The sequence below is a fragment of the Pararge aegeria genome, chromosome 27 (genome assembly GCF_905163445.1).
Source record: "Pararge aegeria chromosome 27, ilParAegt1.1, whole genome shotgun sequence".
NCBI lineage: Eukaryota > Metazoa > Arthropoda > Insecta > Lepidoptera > Nymphalidae > Pararge > Pararge aegeria.
The window spans coordinates 7,882,722-7,903,987 of NC_053206.1; the positions used below are offsets into that span (position 1 = coordinate 7,882,722).

Sequence of the window (21,266 nt, forward strand, 5' to 3'; positions counted from 1 at the left end):
CGGCGAGTACATCACTCAACTTCGGTTTGCCGACGATGTAGTCATAATGGCAGAGACTCTGGGAGACCTAAATACGATGCTCGATGGCCTCAGCAGAGCTTCTCAACAGGTTGGCCTACGAATGAACATGAGCAAGACGAAGATTATGTCTAATGCTCATGTTCCGCTTCAACCAGTAATCGTTGAGAACACTGCACTCGAAATTGTTGACGAATACGTATACCTAGGACACACGATCCAGTTAGGTAGGTCCAATTTCGAGAAGGAGGTGAACCGCCGAATCCAACTCGGATGGGCAGCGTTCGGGAAACTCCGTGCCATCTTTTCGTCAGAAATCCCTCAGTGCCTGAAGACGAAAGTCTTCGAACAGTGCGTGTTGCCAGTGATGACCTATGGCTCTGAAACATGGTCGTTAACTATGGGCCTCATAAGAAGGCTTAGAGTCACTCAGCGGGCGATGGAGAGAGCTATGCTCGGAGTATCTCTACGCGATCGAATCAGAAATGTGGAGATTCGTAGAAGAACCAAAGTTACCGACATAGCTCAACGAGTCGCGAAGCTTAAGTGGCAATGGGCCGGGCACATAGTTCGGAGAAAGGATGGACGTTGGGGTCCCAAGGTGCTGGAATGGCAGCCCCGTACTGGTAAGCGCAGCGTTGGTCGACCCCCAACGAGGTGGACAGACGACATTAAGCGCGTCGCAGGTAGCCGTTGGATCCAAGCGGCTCAGAATCGTGGAACTTGGAACTCCCTACAAAAGACCTATGTCCAGCAGTGGACGTCTATCGGTTGATGTGATGATGATGATGATGATGATGACGGAGACGCAAATCGGAAGACCAGCGGATATAGCATACCTGCAGTACCCCGGATACACGATTGAGCATAACTTTAAATCACGTATAGGGCGTCAATAGTCGAGCGACCCGCCCTAAAGCCGTACTGCTCCACCGAGAGCCCTGGACCGACAGTTTCCAGATGCCCAACGAGTCGGTCAGCAAGGATCTTCTCAAAGACCTTCCCGATCTCTTTGAGCAAGACTATCGGTCTGTACGCCGACGGAGCGTCCAGCGGTCGCCCTACTTTACGGATGAGGCACAGCAGTCCCCCCTTCTAAGACTTGGGGAACTGTCCAGCTAGTAGAACAGCTCCCCGGAGTCTTGCCTCAAGAAACTCCCGGGTCATGTATATCACCCGACCCGGGATGCCGTCTGGTCCGGGTGCCGTCTTCTTGGACCGGAGGCGGCCAAAGGCTACGTCCATCTCCTCCCCGGTAACCAGCGGGACAGAACCGCTGTCGAAGAGTGGGGCGGACCCCCTTTCAGCCTCAGGCACCGGGGAGGACATCGTTGGTGGGACGTGTCCCTGGGAGTCCGGGACGAGTCCCTCGACGACACGCCGCAAGAACTCCGGCTGGAGGGTCTGGGTTGCCGGAGGCCCCTGGTTACGGAGCGGTCATTCTCGCATCGCGATAAGGGGTTTTTTTTATTAATTGTTAGAATTCTATAGTTTTAACAAATTACATTGAACATTAATTAACTGTATAAAATAAACAGAATAAAAAAGAATAGAAATTATGAAAAGAACATGAAATGAAATATAAAACATGTGAAACAAAAATAATGGAAATAATACTGAGAACCAGGTAAAGTAACAAATGAGTATAACAGGAGAAGGACTAATGTAGAATTTAAAGTTAAAATCACACACGCACACCCACACAGACGCAAAAACTCAAATATAATTGGGCAATTAACAGAAAATTGATTGACAGTTTCCGACCACCATGTTGGAAGACAAGTGTCTGAAATATGAAAAAAAAAAAAACAAAACCTAACCTGTGTTCGACTAACCTAACTAACCCAAATTTCAATCGGCCAGTCCTGAGTTTTTTGTTGGAAAGTAGGGCACTGGGTCGCCTCCGTGGGTCAGTGGGTCAACACCTTCGGTTGAGCCGCTTCGGTTTTAAGTCTCGTTTAACTTAGCAACCGATGACTGCTACAACTCTGTCCGTTGAGCGTTTAAGACGACTTTAACTTAACAACCGGCTACTATTACTTACAACGACTGCTACAGTGCTGCTACGTTGGCTCTGAGCGGTTTGTAGGGTTGCCAGTATTTTTGTATGTCCTCCCGACTCCTGACAAAGCAAATAATCTCCCGAAAAACAAGTTCGATAATTTTAAGTCACCTAGTTGGGGGTCTCCATTCCAGCATCTTGGGACGGCAACGTCCATCGGTTCTCAAAGCTATATTATTGGTTTGTCATGGGCACAAATAGGATATCAGTATAATGGGATATCTGGATATTTCGGCTAGATATGTACCAAGACAAACATATATTATTTATCAAGTTATTAAATCAGGATTTTTGGCTCATTAAATAATACTAATATTAGCCCACACTTTCAATCCAGTGTTTATCCCGACACTACTTTATTCAGGGATCAAAGTATTTTATGTTCATTTTCATGGTTCAAGTTACTAACTTTGGGAGATTCGATATCGATTATGATATGGATTAAAATATCGATTACAATATCGATTATAATATCGATTTTAATATCGAATATGATATCAGTTAAAATAATCGATATTATAAAAAGAATATTATTATAATATCGATTTTAATATCGATTACAATATTGATTACGATAACGATTATGATATCTATAATAAAACAACCTAATGCATTGACGAGTGACACTGACTACATTTTATTTTTAAAACAAAAAAAACATGCCATTCACTAGTAACATGTTGTGTAGATATAAGACCTTTAACACCCCTACTATATCTAACAATATGGAGGTATAAAGAAATTATAATCTTTGAATACCTAATACATCCAAAAACTTATAATGTTTCACAGTACATAAAGCCTTCGTGAATACATCAGCTGGCATATCAGCTGTAGGCAAATACTTCACATTTACAATTTTATTTACTACACATTCTCTACAAAAGTGAAACTTAATGTCTATGTGTTTTGTACGCTTGTGAAACATTGGATTCATAGTTAGCTTATGAGCACTCTGATTATCGTTAAACAAATCTATGGTATAACAATTTTGTGTAATTTCATATAGTAAGTTTCTCAAATAAACAGCTTCGTTACATGCTTCTGTAATAGCCATATATTCGGCCTCACTACTAGACAAGGCTACAGTGGTTTGTTTTTTTAGTTTCCCAAGAAATTACACAACCAGATATAGTGAAACAATAACCTGTATATGACTTCCTATCTATAACATTTGCACCCCAATCTGCATCTACATATCCTTCTAATATTGAATTTCCATCAGCAGTGTACTTCAAACCGTAATTTTTTGTATCTCAATAGACGCTTTACATATGCACAATGTTCAGTAGAATAGCAATTGTTAAATTGACTCAAAAATCCAACTGCATAAGTAATATCAGGCCTGGTTAGAACTGCTAAGTACATTAGACAACCAATAACTTGCTGATATGGTAGTATGCCTCACAACAGGAGAAAATGCTTCTGTATAGTCGTGCTACGTTACGCGCTAACTAAACGTGCACGAAACCGAACATTATTGTCACAATCATATTTTTTACGAAGCACCCACTTACACTGTACAACCCTACCATCTTGCGAACTATCACATAATTCCCACGCATCATTTTCTTTGAAACACTGTAGTTCTTCTTGCATGGCCAACATCCACTGATTCTTTTCTGGTCCTTTTAAAGCTTCCTTCAGTGTCAAACCTGCCCCATCATCATAGTTTTCAGCGCTTGCCCAAAGATTTGACATACCATATCTCTCTGGTGGTTTCCGTGTTCGTCTGGGTCTGTCCATGAAATCTTCATTTCTACACTGAAGTATGCTCTCTCTGAGTCTTCATAATCACTTGGAACATATGTTTTATCATTGAAATCATAGTAATATAGATTATAGTATCGATTATGATATCGATTACAATATCGATTTTAATATCGATTACAGTAATTTATTATGATATCGATTAGGATATCGATTACAATATCGATTTTAATATCGATTATGATATCGATTACGATATCGATTACAATATCGATTATAATATCGATTTAAATATCGATTTCAATATCGATTACAGTAATCGATTATGATATCGATTATAATATCGATTACAGTAATCGATTATGATATCGATTACAATATTGATTACGATAACGATTATTTTAACTGATATCATAATCGATATTAAAATCGATATTATAATCGATATTGTAATTGATATTATTTTCGATATTGTAATCGATATTATAATCGATATCACCATCGATATTACAATCGATATTATAATCGATATTATAATCGATATCATAATCGATATCACAATCGATATTACAATCGATATTATAATCGATATTATAATCGATATTGTAATCGATATCGTAATCAATATCATAATCGATATTACAATCGATATTATAATCGATATTATAATCGATATTATAATCGTTATCGTAATCAATATTGTAATCGATATCATAATCGATTACTGTAATCGATATTATAATCGATATTGTAATCGATATCGTAATCGATATCATAAACGATATTAAAATCGATATAGTAATCGATTTAATAATCGACATTGTAATCGAAATTATAATCGATATTATAATCGATATTAAAATCGATACCGTAATCGATTTAATAATCAAATTCAAATTCAATTTCATTTATTTCAAGTAGGCCTACTTTATAAGCACTTTTGAAACGTCAAGTATGTATGTTTGTGTGGCTCTACCACCGGTTCGGAAAGCAGATTCTACCGAGAAGAGCCGGCAAGAAACTCAGGAGTTGCTCTTTTCCAACATCAACATTTACAATCATTTTGCTATCTTGCGGGAGATGAGAGCGAGGCTGGCTGCTTCCATTCTACCTTGTCATTGAGGAATTCATCAAATGTATAGTAACCTCGCTGTACTAGATGCGTTTTTACACATTTTTTAAATGTATGCATTGGTAGGTCAAGAATTTCCTTAGGAATCATGTTGTAAAAGCGTATACTCAACCCCACAAAGGAGTTCTGCACCTTTCGCAGACGATATGCAGATATAACTAATTTATGACCGTTTCTGTTCGTGTTAATCGACATTGTAATCGAAATTATAATCGATATTATAATCGTTATCGTAATCAATATTGTAATCGATATCATAATCGATTACTGTAATCGATATTATAATCAATATTGTAATCGATATTAAAATCGATATAGTAATCGATTTAATAATCGACATTGTAATCGATATTAAAATCGATATTATAATCGATTTAATAATCGACATTGTAATCGAAATTATAATCGATATCACAATCGATATTAACAATCGATTACCGCTGACAGTGAGGTTGCAAGTACCTTTGAAAACTTTTTTCAGAGTGTTCCTATTTTGTTGACTGATTCACTTAATTCTTCACCTACTGCAGCTCAGAGTTTATTGAGGAACAACGTTAATGAGTGCAACGTTTTATTTAATTTTAAACATATATCTGCATATGATATAATAAAGAATTTTAAGTTGTTGAAACAGAAAAAAACCGGTGATTTATGGGGTATGTCTGTAATGGTAATATCTAACATTATAGACGTTATTGCCCCTTACTTAGCCATACTTTTTAATGAATGTGTTGATAGAGGTACTTTTCCAAATTTAATGAAACATAGTAAACTTATACCTCTATTTAAATCTGGCAATAAAAACGACATTAACAATTACAGACCCATTTCAATCTAACCAGCTCTTAGTAAGGTCTTTGAAAAAATTATATTAAATCAACTTTTGAATCACTTCAAACAACTTACTACATCCGGAGCAGTACGGTTTTACTAAAGGTCGTAGCACCACGGATGCAGGCGCTAAACTTTTAAAACATGTGTACGATGCCTGGGAACGTTCGCAGAATGCCATTGGTGTTTTTTGTGATCTATCCAAAGCATTCGATTGTGTCGATCATAAAACCTTGCTTCTTAAACTAGCCAATTATGGTATCAAAAACGTTGCACTAAATTTGGTTGCCTCTTATCTCAGTGACAGAACCCAATGGGTTTGCATAAAAGACATTAAGTCGCAGGGGTCGGCTACGTCAATGGGTGTCCCACAGGGTTCAATCTTGGGTCCCTTTCTATTTTTGGTGTATATAAATGATCTACCACACCATGTCAGTGAAACCTGTGACATTGTACTGTTTGCTGATGATACATCTCTAATTTTTAAAACTGATAGAGGTAGAGACAACTCTGACGATGTAAGCCGTGCTATGTCGCATGTGTCGCACTGGTTTACTGTCAATAATTTACTTTTAAATGCAAAAAAAACTAAGTGTGTGAAATTTATTTTACCAAATGTAAAGAAAGTTAATAAAAATATAATAATAAATGGAGAATCACTAAAAATGGAAGATTCCACAGTTTTTCTGGGCATGACCTTGGATTGTAAGCTTCAGTGGGGTACCCATATAGATACACTAGCAGGTAAACTAAGCTCGGCTGCCTACGCCGTCAGGAAAATTAGACAGATTACTGACGTAGAAACAGCAAGACTTGTTTACTTCGCGTACTTTCATAGTGTGATGTCTTACGGGATCTTATTATGGGGCAAAGCTGCTGATATTGAAACTATATTCATATTGCAGAAAAGAGCTGTACGGTCAATATATAAACTTAAATCACGTGAATCCCTCCGTGAAAAATTTAAAGAAATTGGTATACTTACGGTAGCCTCACAATACATTTATAACAATATAGTATTTGTAAGACAACATATTAGTCTTTATAAACAAAAAGTGGATATAAACAGTCGACTTACAAGAAATGGTCATAAATTAGTGACATCTGCATATCGTCTGCGAAAGGTGCAGAAGTCATTTGTGGGATTGAGTATACGCTTTTATAATATGATTCCTAAGGTAATTTTGGACCTACCAATCCATAAGTTTAAAGAATGTGTTAAAACACATTTATTACAGCGAGGTTATTATACAATTGATGAGTTTCTTAATGACAAGGTTGCTTGGAAGCATCCGGCTCCGCTTTCATCTCTCACAAGATAGGAAAATGAATGTTAAAATATAAAATGTAAATTTTTGATGTTGGAAAAGAGCAACTGCTGAGTTTCTTGCCGGCTTCTTCTCGGTAGAATCTGCCTTCCGAACCGGTGGTAGAGTCACTACACACGGACAGACTTGACGTTTCAAAAGTGCTTGTATTAGGCCTACTTGAAATAAATGAATTTTGAATTTTGAATTTTTTGAATCGATATCGTAATCGATTTAATAATCGACATTGTAATCGAAATTATAATCGATATCACAATCGATTTAATAATCGATATTGTAATCGATATTATAATCGATATTATAATCGATATAATAATCGATGTAATAATCGACATTGTAATCGAAATTATAATCAATATTACAATCGATATTACAATCGATATTATAATCGATATTATAATCGTTATTATAATCGATATTATAATCGATATAATAATCGATATTGTAATCGATATTGTAATCGATATCGTAATCGATATCATAATCGATTTAATAATCGATATTGTAATCGATATTATAATCGATATTATAATCGATATTATTATCGATATAATAATCGACATTGTAATCGAAATTATAATCGATATTACAATCGATATTACAATCGATATTATAATCAATATTATAATCATTATTATAATCGATATTATAATCGATATTGTAATCGATATCGTAATCGATATCATAATGGATATTAAAATCGATATAGTAATCGATTTAAAAATCGACATTGTAATCGAAATTATAATCGATATTATAATCTATATTATAATCGATATTAAAATCGATACCGTAATCGATTTAATAATCAAATTCAAATTCAATTTCATTTATTTCAAGTAGGCCTACTTTATAAACACTTTTGAAACGTCAAGTATGTATGTTTGTGTGACTCTACCACCGGTTCGGAAAGCAGATTCTACCGAGAAGAGCCGTCAAGACACTCAGTAGTTGCTCTTTTCCAACATCAATATTTACAATCATTTTGCTATCTTGCGGGAGATGAGAGCGAGGCTGGCTGCTTCCATTCTACCTACAGACGATATGCAGATATCACTAATTTATGACCGTTTCTGTTCGTGTTAATCGACATTGTAATCGAAATTATAATCGATATTATAATCGTTATCGTAATCAATATTGTAATCGATATCATAATCGATTACTGTAATCGATATTATAATCAATATTGTAATCGATATCGTAATCGATATCATAATCGATATTAAAATCGATATAGTAATCGATTTAATAATCGACATTGTAATCGAAATTATAATCGATATTATAATCGATATCACAATCGATATTAAAATCGATATCATAATCGTTATCGTAATCAATATTGTAATCGACATCATAATCGATTACTGTAATCGATATTATAATCGATATCATAATCGATTGCTGTAATCGATATTATAATCGATATCATAATCGATTACTGTAATCGATATGGAAATCGATATAAAAATCGACATTATAATCGATATTGTAATCGATATCATAATCAATATTATAATTGATATTATAATCAATATTGTAATCGATATCGTAATCGATATCATAATCGATATAATAATCGATTTTAAAAATTAAGATCAATATTGTAATCGATATCATAATCGATATTAAAATCGATATTATAATCAATATCATAATCGGTATTGTAATCGATATTATAATCGATATCATAATCGATATCATAATCAATATTAAAATCGATACCATAATCGATATTAAAATCGATATCATAATCGTTATCGTAATCAATATTGTAATCGATATCATAATCGATATTAAAATCGATATCATAATCGTTATCGTAATCGATATTATAATCGATATCATAATCGATTACTGTAATCGATATTGAAATCGATATTAAAATCGATATTATAATCGATATTGTAATCGATATTGTAATCGATATCGTAATCGATACCATAATCGATATTAAAATCGATATCATAATGGTTATCGTAATCAATATTGTAATCGATATCATAATCGATTACTGTAATCGATAAAAAAATGTTTGTGAAGAAATCTCAAAATCTCATATATGACTATAGGTGTAGACTATGTAGCAGTACGCTGCCTACCAAAATTACGTGGGCGAAGCCGCAGGGCACATCTATTATAATATGATATATCACATAAAATACTATATTAGAATTCTGCAGTCCAAATTCAAATAATATATAAACATGTAACATTAAATAACATTACTCATAATTTATATGAGTGCGTTGCAAAACTGTTAGAGATAGGCTAATGTAGGCTTTCTTAAATAAGACTGCGACAGGTAAAACCGCGCAGAGCAGTTAGTTAGTAATAAATAACATAGATGAAAGGTAGGTAATATTGTGCGGTCAACATAATTTCTATTCCGGTTTAATATCTGCAACTGTACTTAATGTGGAATATCAGACCGCAATTCGCCCACTTACTCGGCGACCTTTAGATAAGAAGCTGGTCTACTTTTTATTGTATACTAGCCACCCGACCCGTCTTCGCACGATTGCATTGTACTGGTGTTTTTATAGAAATAAGCCGATGTATTGGATAGAAGCAGGCGTTACTTTGCGGAAATCCATGATATATTGTGATAATTACTGATTTTCTGAGGGTACATTGCCGAAGATCTTCGTGTGGAGTATAAGGATTGAAGAAATTATAAATTACACCATACAGATTCTCCTGCTGTTCGCGGAGTATAGCAAATGAAGTTTAATTTTCATAATAAATAAGCGGATGGCTGATGGGAAGCGGTGATAGCGCAGTGGGAGCTCGACTCAATTTCGAGGGGCCGAGTTCAAATCCCAGCACGCACTTCTACCTTTCTGAGTTATGTTTATTACTTTTTTTTTTTTTTCAATTATTCATTTTTTTTTTTTCATTATGAATTTATAGAAGAGTATTTGAATGTTTATATGTTGTAAATATGTATGGAATATATATTATATTTTTGTACATATCTTTAATATGTACCATGTTTTATGTTTATTTTATGTTAATTTAGTTTAAAATCCTAATATTTCACTAATGTTTGTTGTACCACCTACTAATTTCGTATAGCATTTTCTTGTATGCCTTTGGTTGCCTGGAAGAGATCGCTATTTAGCGATAAGGCCGCCAAATTGTACGTTCTACCTTATTCTGCTGTTGTATTTGTATCTCTGTAAATTTTCTCTGTGGTGTACAACAAAAGTGTATTCATTCATTCATTCATTCATGCCTGAGAGTTCTACATAGTATTCTCAAAGGTGTGTGGAGTCCACCAATCCGCACTGGGCCAGCGTGGTGGACTACGGTCTTAACCGCTTCTCATTGTGGGAGGAGACCCGTGCTTTGTAGTGGGCGGGTGATGGGTTATTATGATCATGACGTAATACAAAAATTCCATCATGTAGCGTGGCGACGCTTCGTCAACAATCAGGTTTACCATCCGCCTATAGATGTTTCACATCAAAACCAAACAAACAAACAAACCTTTCCTCTTTATAAAAGTAAAAGTCAAAGTCAAAGTCAAAGTCAAAAGTATCTTTATTCAAGTATGTAATATGTGGCACTTTTGATGCGTACATTACATGAGAATTACACGGTAGTGAGATGATGGCGATAACCACATTCGTAAACTTTAAACTAAAGCTACGAGGGTTCCAAACGCGTCCTGGTCTAAGAAGAAGCCCACAACAAACTTAGCCGGTTGCTATTTATGTTATCACCACCTCACGTTGTCATTTAAAATTATTAGAAGAGAAACCTGGTTAGAGCAATAATTCACACCCAAAGTTTTTTTTGTAGTCCTTTATACTAATAGTACTTTTCTATGTAACAGATAAATACCTATAGCGGAGTTGCTCGCGTGAGGCCGGTGACATCTAGTTTTTTTTTTTGTAACGGACCACCTTTCTCTTTAATTATTTATGCCTATTAACAAGTAGCTTTTGGTATATTTTTAACCCACCCACGCAAAAAGAGAAGTGCATCTTGGCTGTTTATTAGCCTCATTATTTCTTAATATATATAAATCTCCTGTCACGATGTTTGTCCGCGATGGACTCCTAAACTACTTAACCGATTTAAAATGAAATTGGCACACCGTGAGCAGTCTGGTCCAACTTAAGAGATAGGATCGCTTAGATCTTTAATTATAGTCACAACTTTATTTTATTGCAAATTATTTGTCTATAATTAATTGGCAGTCACGTGTTATATATATATACTACTATACTCATTTAAAGCTTAGCGATACTGAATACTTTAAAAACAAAATCAAACGCAGACGAAGTCGCGGGCAACAGCTAGTTTTTTTATATATTTATTTCATTTTTATTTGGTAACTATGACCCGTCTAAAAACAGAATAATTAAAAAGTAACCAAAAAAAAAAACATAACATATTAATATTCAATGTACAAAATGTTACAAATTAGAATTTCTGCGTCCAGGCAGCCCAACGTGGAGTTCAATATACAGCTTGTAAATCGGAGAGTCGTATCTGTTTAAATTATGTAACCACCTTTTACACTGTGTATCTTAATCAGTTATTGATATAATTATGTACGTTTAATTATATATGCTAGTTTAATTTATTCTGGGCCCATGGTGTTCTGTCACGAAACATTTTATTAACATCGTGTCCCAAAAATTGGTCGTTACGTCTGGTGACCCAAGAGCTGGCGCTTATTTAGCCCAACGGGTAAGTCTAGCAATTCAAAGAGGCAATAGCGCCAGCATTTTGGGTACCATGCCCATAAGTGAACAGTTAGACGGCTTATGTTGTAAATATTAATTTTAGTTTGTCTATCATTTATTATTTTTCTTTTTTTTTTTAATTATTAACAATGCTTAAGAATAAATTAAAAAACACTATTAAAAATTTATAAAAAAAAAAAAAAACTTCCACCCTCCGCTTGCGGGGCTTTTGAATGCCCAAGCAACCGGTGGTCAGGGCTCCAGAGTGAGAAACCTCCTCACAATACGCGCCGTTTCAAGGACTACTGCCTTCTGTATCCGACCCTTGATCCAACAACCAAGCGAAAGCTTCTTGAGATGTTGGTCGAAGCTTTTCGCGAGAAGACCATTGACTGAAACGACGATCGGAACAACAACGGTCGACTCAACATATTATTTTATTATTATTGTTGTATTTTTTTTTTTCGATTGATTTTTGTTAAACTAAGCATAAAATGTGGTCAGTGGATGGCTACTTATTTCCGTGGTGTTACCAGGTACAAGGTGCCAACTGAAAATCAGCGCTGTATGCTCACTGGTGCATGCAGCACAATGCTGAGCTGGCACCTTATTTCTAGGTTGTGCCACACATAACATGTGTGGTGTTGTGAATATTGTAATGTGTGGCGCAATGTAAAAAATATTTTTTTCTTTCAAAAAACGTTTTTTCAATGTAACAAAACGTTGACAGCCTGGCTGAAGACACTAACCTATGAAGAAACTGAGGCGCTTCTTCAGTTGATTTCTATTTAAAATGTAATGGATATAGACGCACTTAATAACATGTACACACAAACTCACACACAAACACACACTCACGCGCGCACACACACAAACATAAACATAACATACACACCAAGACACACTACTCAATCGTTTTATTTTAATTTTATCTTGTTTTTGCTATGGAAGAGTAAGGCCTTCTGACACAGGTATTTTGATGCTTACTAGGAGGTCTTCACAACATGTATCATTTACAATGTAAGAAACGAAATAAACGATTTTTTTTTTTTTCATTCTTTCTTTCTTTCTTTCTATTTATTAGTGCTTTCAGAATGCTGTTACTGCTTACCCACGTTCTTTTCATCAAGGATGCTATTCGTTTTCTTCTGATGGCAAAAATGTCATCAGTATGAGCCCGCGCGAACATTTCTGATGCACTACAATAACGTGACGAAACCGTCTTTATACGGAACTCGTAGGGTATGCCTGTGTCAGCTATACACAGACATCGTTAAACGCCCACAGGGATCCCGTGTATTTATGTACTGTTACGGTTCTTTAGACGCCATTGCGCCACGAGTTACGCTTACTTTGGGGCTAGATGGCGATGTGTGTATTGTCGTAGTATATTTATTATTTATTCATTTACTTATAAACCCTATGTTGTTACAGATATAAAAAATGTCAAGATGGTCCGGCCCGTGTACGCTACGTTGCTTGTACTGTCCATGACCACGCACGCGAGGTCGCAGTTTTTTGGTAAGAGTAAAAGGTTTCTTCTTAATTCAATACAATTTTTTTTGATTTTTATTCTTGTTACAATTCTTTTTAGTATTTCTCTCTTTTTTTTTGTTGCTTAATTTAAAAAAAAAAAAAGATACACTGCTCGTGTAGTTTATGAGTATAATGAGAATAATTATGTAACTGTTTTATAATTTTTATAGTGTTTTTAAATAGCAATTTTATAAATTGCATACAAAAGTTTTTGGAACCGACAGGTTTTGAACGAATGTCAGCTACTTGACACTGGCAAAGTACATTGTGCTGTTTTGGCACTACGAAAAGCCATAAATCAAAAGAAGAAGAAGAAGAAGAAGAAGAAGAATGTCTTTGTTGACAACCATGTGGTTTCATGAGTTTATTATAAGACAGATACAGAAAAAGGTTTATTTTATATCAATACATTTTTTAACCTTTATTAAAAAAAAAAAAAATTACAAAAAAGAACTAACTATGTTGAACAACTAAAAAGCAAGAAATAAATATTTTCTTCAATATTTTTAAATCGTGTTACTTAAAATTGATTATTCTTCATTTAGTCTTAATAAACGTGACCTTTATCTTTTTTTTTTTTAGATTTCTTCTCAGCGTTGCAGCCATACGGCCAGCAGACATTACGACCAATCTTCCAAATCGACTTCACAACTAAGAGAATACAAACAACCAGAACCACAAAAAGGCCGGAAGCCACAACAAAAAGGACGCCGCTCTCATTCTATTCACAAACCACAAAACGTCCGGAAACTACAACAAAGCGAAATACAAAAAATGCACCTCTAATTTACGACTTCTTCAGTACAACAGTCAAACCTAGTAGAAAAACAACCAAAGGCAATCCCACGAGAAGGCATTACGAAAACAACTCCCGCGCAACCATAAACATTAGTAATAACAAAGCTAGCAAAGAAACATCTAGAACTGATTCTAATAGAAGCCAATCGAATAAATCCAAAATAGGAAACACAAGAAACGTTAACGTTAACGCATATAACAATAACAGATCTAAACCAAACAATTCGAACAATGACGATAGACTTATATTTGATGATGGTAAACGCAATACGGTTATAAATTATGAATCAACAAAACCTTCGTATTCCTACAATGATTCTAACAAAAAGAATGCATATCCTTACACAGTCAGGCCTGGAGTACGGCCCGCTATTGTAAATGGGCCCCCAATTACCAATAGGCCTGCAACTCAAAGGCCTAGCTTCGGTCCGAGGCCTGAAGGCGACGATGACGTAAGTCCAGAACTGATTATAGGGCCTAATGAAGATTACATGAGTACTGTGGATAAGAAGCGCTATATTGAAATGGCTGAGAAAAGTGAGTATTTTTAAAAGTAAGACTTACATTTTCTACGCTTACTTTGGGGCTAGATGTTAATTGAAATGAAATGAAAATACACTTTATTGTAAAACTAATAGAAATGAACTTACAAAAAAAAAAACAACACTACGTATATTCTAAGTACTAATGTTATGTAGTAGTAGTGTGTATAAATGTTGTATAGTATTCATAAAAATATTCATCAGTCATCTTAGTGCCCATAACACAAGCTACGCTTACTTTGGGACTAGGAGGCGATATGTGTATTGTCGTAGTATACATCGTAGTTATATCGACGTAACTTTGCGGAAATCCCTTATATATTATGAAAATTAAGCTTAATTTGCTATAATCCGCGAACAGCAGCAGAATCTGTGTGGTGTAATTTATTTCAATCCGTATACTCCACACCAAACAGATCCTCGGCAATGTACCCTCTACGCACGTTTCGCTCCGAAACCGGAGCATACTCAGGAGATGTTGACTTTACAATGAAACTTAATTTTGACTTAACAATTTTTATTGTGAAGTGGAGTATAAGTAATTATAAATTACACCATACAGATTCTGCTGCTCTTCGCGGATTATAGCAAATTAAGCTTAATTTTCATAATTGTCGTAGTATATTTATTTGTTTATTAAAAAATAAATTAAGCAAGTACCCTATTTAGGTTACATGGAGCCAGGGAGCTCTGGCTGTCCAAGTAAAAGTAGCACTGTATTCGTTTATTGTAGAAATACCAGGTAACACAGTTCACAAATGTAACCCGACTAATAAAATACCGTAATAATAAAGGTAAACAGAATGTAAGACGCGCAATGTCTTTAACATCCCCCGAACCCCGCGTGGTGGTAGCCACCGAAGTTATACCGCTGTCCGCGTATTTCCGTCCGCTAGATCTGTACCCAGGCGCGCAATACTGTCTTGAACAACACCTTTTTTTTAAAGTCAAAATCAAAGTCAAAAATATCTTTATTTAAGTAGGCCCATACATACCACTTATGATGCGTACATTACGTAAATAAGTAATAACGTGTACTTGGTGTGAGGTGAGATGATGGCGATAACCATATTCGTAAACTCAAAACTAAAGTTATTATTGTTCCGAACGCGCCGTGGCGTAAAAAGCCCACAACAATCTATGCAGGGTTCTTTTTGTTATCACCGCGTCATGATGAGGTCTTCACGACTTCACGATGACGGTCGACTTCGAATCCCACCTGGCACTTTAACTTTTCTATGTTGTCCGTTGTTTTTTAGCAATTAAAATATAACTTGTTCTATCGGTGCAGGAAAACATCACGTGGAAACGTGTAAGGCTGAGAGTTCTCTATTTTTTTTAAGGTTTGTGGAGTCCACCGATCCGCACTGTGTTGGTATGATGGTGTTGATGACAATCCTACTTCCCTATCCCTACTAATATTAAAAACGTCAATGTAAGTTTGTTTGTTACGCTTTCACGCAAAAACTACTTAACCGATCCTCATGAAACTTTGTACACATATTAAGTGTTAGAAGTAATATAGGATACTTTTTATCCCGACATTAAGCTCGGTTCCTTTGGGAGAGGGGATGAGTGTTTGACAATTTTACATCATAACTCCGACAAATTATAACCGATTTAAATAATTATTTCTGTACTATAGAGGTTATGCTATGTGTTTAATTTTGGCCAAACTGTGGTTGGAGATAGAGGACAGAACTCCTCAGCAGACAGCAGCAAACCCCACATTTAAGGCTTAGCGATACCGAATACTTTGATTTTTTTAAGAACTACAACTAAATTTAATGCCACATCAAAAACAAAATCAGACGCAGACGAAGTCGCGGGCAACAGCTAGTCCTACTAATATTATAAATGTGAAAGTGTGGATGTTTGTTACTCAATCACGCGAAAACGGCTGAACGGATTTGGATGAAATTTGGCATCCATGTAGCCTTTGACATGGAAAAGAACGTAGGCTACCATTTATCCCGATTCCTTAATTAGTTCCCGAGGGAAAATTGAAAATTGTTTAAGAGCTAAGCCGCGGGCGGACAGCGTTGAAATTTGGTATGCATCTCACCTATGCTATGAAAAGAACATGTACTTTCTATACCGATCTCTCAAATAATTACCGCGGTAAGTTTAAAAGTTGTTAACGAGCGAAGCTTTAGACCCAATCCTGAAGTCCAAACACACTAAGTCGCGGGCAGAAGCTATTATTGTCATAAATCAAAGCCTAAGTCTTATTCGGATGTGTAACCTATATCACTTTAAAGTTTTATCAAAATCCGTTTAGTAGTTTTTGCGAAAAAGAGTGACAAATCCATCCAACCATCCATACAAACTCTCGCAATTATTTTATAGATTTTAAGTAGGATTATACTAGTATAAAAGCGTCTTATTTCGTAGGTATATAAGTTTTTTTGTAATTTAAACCCTTTGTTACGATTTGAGCCAGTTATAGTATGAATCATTGACACACGTCAAATACCACAGAATTTAGAACGTACAGAAGCCGCTTACACGACTAATATTGAAGCATCAGAAACCACTCCACTTTAGTAGTGGTTTTTTTTATTCCACTACACGTTAGCCCTTGACCGCAACCGCACCTGGTTGTAAGTGATGATGCAGTCTATGGTGGTAGCGGCTTTCCGCTGGTGTGAAGTTTGACGTACGCAGGGCGTTGCTACTGTTCTTCGACACAATGCACTACATGCAATAATAGCTGAATGAGGGTTCTGTATCTTGTTAACTCTGTGGTAAATACTTAATATCTATTAATAAACACAGGTGTTGTTTTCTAACGCAAAACATCATTAGCATATAAATTGTACTTAGAAGGAAGGTTTTACGTGAACTCACTGTTCGATTATCGACTTTACCAACCTCGGGATAAAGCTGATTATCACTTTCGCCGATAAAGTTGATTTTATTTTATATGTACACTTATTCTTTGCCGCAGCGGATATCATATTATATTGTACAGTTTTTTTTTGTAGAGCTTGCGCACACTTACGTAAAAGCAGCAGCTAAAGGGCACGGGCCTCCTCCCACAATAAGAAGGGGTTAAGGCTGTAGTCCACCACGCTGGCCTAGTGCGGATTGGTGGACTCCACACACCTTTGAGAACAGTATGTAGAACTCTCACCGTTGAAGCAAGTGATATTCGAATTACTTTATTTATTTATTTTATTTATTAACTCATTACACATAATATACATCATAGTTCTTAGTTCTAAGCATAAACTCAAAAGATTTTTTCCGTACACCCACCCGTTGACAAATTTTTGCTTTGTTAGTCTAATAGATTAATATATTAACATTCACAATTAATGCTACAAAATCGTTACTTATTCACATTACCATTTAGGATGCGGGTAGGTCGACAATGATAAATGTAAAAACCTTTTACGTTCCATAATTTATGTAACTCAGTATAGGTAGGAACGAAATGCGTTCATATTCCTTCACTATACATGTTCAGGTACAATTTTTTCTCAGATTTTGTCATTAAATATATTTGTTTGTTATAAGATCTGTATAATGTTGTTTAAGTTTGTACTTAATATTTTTCTTTGTTATAACTTCCCTAAGCTCTTTAGGAAGCAGGTTGATTAAGTAAGGTATAACGTATAGCACTCGTCTTTTACCATACAGATTATTATATTTAGTAAGTTTTAGTTTGTCACATCTTCCTACTGAATAAGACTTTTGGACTTTTTGTAAGTTTTCTGTAAAATATTCCTCATTTAACAATGCTAATTCAGTTTTCACTTAAAATACACATATCAGAAAAGTTGGAGGTACGTGCTGAGTTCGAACTCGGCCTTGTCTTGCCGGCTTTTCTCGGTGAAATCTGCCTTCCGAACCGGTGGTAGAGTCACTACAAACAGACTGACTTGATGTTTCAAAAGAGCTTATAAACTAGGCCTACTTGAAATAAATGAATTTTGAATTTAAATTTTGGGATGCTCCTATGTAGGAGCGAAACGTGCGTAGAGAGCACATTGCCGAAGATCTGTTTGGTGTGGATTTTAAAGATTGAAGAAATTATAGATTGCGCCATGCGGATTCTCCTGCTTTTGGCGGAATACATCAAATTATGCTTTATTTCCATAATATAGCTTCCAAAATGCAAAATTTCTAACAATGCTGATTTTACTTTAGTTTTTTTGTAAGTTTATTGTTAGTGCGGGGCGCGTTTGGAACAGTCGCAGCTTTAGTTCTAAGGTTACGAATATGGTTATCGCCATCATCTCACTACCGTTCACACATATCTCACGTAATGTACGCATCATAAGTGCCATCTAGTGGGGTCTACTGGAATAAAGATATTTTTACTTTGACTTCAACTGTCCTACTTTTACGGTTTATGAGATACAGCCGGGTTACAGACGGACAGACAAATGGACGGACAGAGGAGTGTAAGTACCCTAAAAAATTTTTTTTTTCATAACTACAGTTTGTTGGAGTAAGTGTGCAAATGTCCTTAGGTATTTACCGTGGATTGGAAAAATACCTCCTACTCTTTAGCTGAATTAATATATTACTTTGTTGATAATAATTATTTATCTAGGTGTATCAAGGTTACTGACCCGCTAATATTCAAGATGTCGTTAGATTGATCCATTTTCTAACATATCTTTACTAATTAAAAAAGCTGAATTGTGTGTTTGTTTCTTGGATATTGGGAAATTCCACGATATACAACGACTTCAACTATATGATATACTAGATGTGCCCTGTGGCTTCATCATCAGCATCATTTCAACCAATGGACATAGGTAGGGTACACCGCGATTAAGTGTTTAAACACACCATACCGAAAATACGCGACCGAAGTTCGTCGTGGCTTCGCCTGCAATGCATTTTATTACTAATGACACACCAAACCGAAATTAAGTCGCGTTATAGCGTACATAGCGATTACATAAGTACACACACTCTTTTATTTTAATCTTATTTAATTTCGATTAATATTTTTGAATGTGTTTAGATTTCTTGACAAATATCCAGTGAACTATGACTAATTACATTACATACTTAAGTACATTATATACTTAAGTACATTATAATACTAAAGAACATTATATACTAAAGTACATTATATTCTTAAGTACATTATATACTTAAGTACATTATATACTAAAGTATGTTATATACTTAAGTAGATTATATACTAAAGGTATATTATATACTTAAGTAGATTATATACTAAAGTACATTACATACTTAAGTACATTATATACTAAAGTATATTATATACTTAAGTAGATTATATACTAAAGTACATTACATTATATACGTAAGTAGATTATATACTAAAATACATTATAAACTAAAGTACATTATATACTTAAGTACATTATATACTTAAGGACATTATATACTAAAGTACATTATATACTTAAGTACATTATATACTAAAATACATTATATACTTAAATACATCATATACTTAAATACATTATATTCTTATGTACATTATTACTTAAGTACATTATCTACTTAAATACATTTATATACTAAAGTACATTATATACTAAAGTACATTATATACTTAAGTACACTATATACTAAAGTACATTATATACTTATGTACATTATATACTAAAGTACATTATATACTAAAGTACATTATATACTTAAGTACATTATATACTAAAGTACATTATATACTAAACTACATAATATACTTATGTACATCATTTACTTAAAAACATTATATACTTAAGTACATTATATACTAAAGTACATTATATACTAAAGTACATTATTTACTTAAGTACATTATAGTATATAAAGTATATAATATACTTAAATACATTATATACTTAAGTACATTATATACTTAAGTACATTATATACTAAAGTACATTATATACGTAAGTACATTATATACTAAAATACATTATACACGTAAATACATTGTATACTTATGTACATTATATACATAAATACATTATATACTAAAATACATAATACACGTAAATACATTGTATACTTATGTACATTATATACTTAAGTACATTATCTACTTAAATACATTATATACTAAAGTACATTATATACTAAAGTACATAATATACTAAAGTATATTATATACTAAAGTACATTATATACTAAAGTACATTATATACTAAAGTACATCATATAATAAAGTACATTATATACTAAAGTAAATTATATACTTAAGTACATTATATACTTAAGTACATTATATACTAAAGTACATTATATACTAAAGTACATAATATACTTATGTACATCATTTACTTAAAAACATAATATACTTAAGTACATTATATACTAAAGTACATTATATACTTAAGTACATAATATACTAAAATACATTATATACTTAAGTACATTATATACTAAAGTACATTATATACTAAAGTACATTATATACTAAAGTACATTATATACTAAAGTACATTATATACTAAAGTACATTATATACTTAAGTACATTATATACTTAAGGACATTATATACTTAAGTATATTATATACTTAAGTACATTATATACTAAAGTACATTATATACTAAAGTACATTAAGTACATTATCTACTTAAATACATTATATACTTAAGTACATTATATACTAAAGTACAT

General features: G+C 34.1%; 1 protein-coding gene across 1 annotated transcript in view; it reads left to right on the forward strand.

The window, feature by feature from the left end:
- The window catches only part of LOC120635810 (serine protease Hayan-like), a 65,515-nt gene that overhangs the window by 23,639 nt on the left and 20,610 nt on the right, over positions 1–21,266 (forward strand). The window contains exons 2-3 of the mRNA XM_039906972.1: positions 13,219–13,305; positions 13,903–14,655. Of these exons, the coding sequence (XP_039762906.1) occupies positions 13,236–13,305; positions 13,903–14,655 (823 nt within the window). The 5' untranslated portion in view covers positions 13,219–13,235. The remainder of the gene's footprint in view (positions 1–13,218; positions 13,306–13,902; positions 14,656–21,266) is intronic.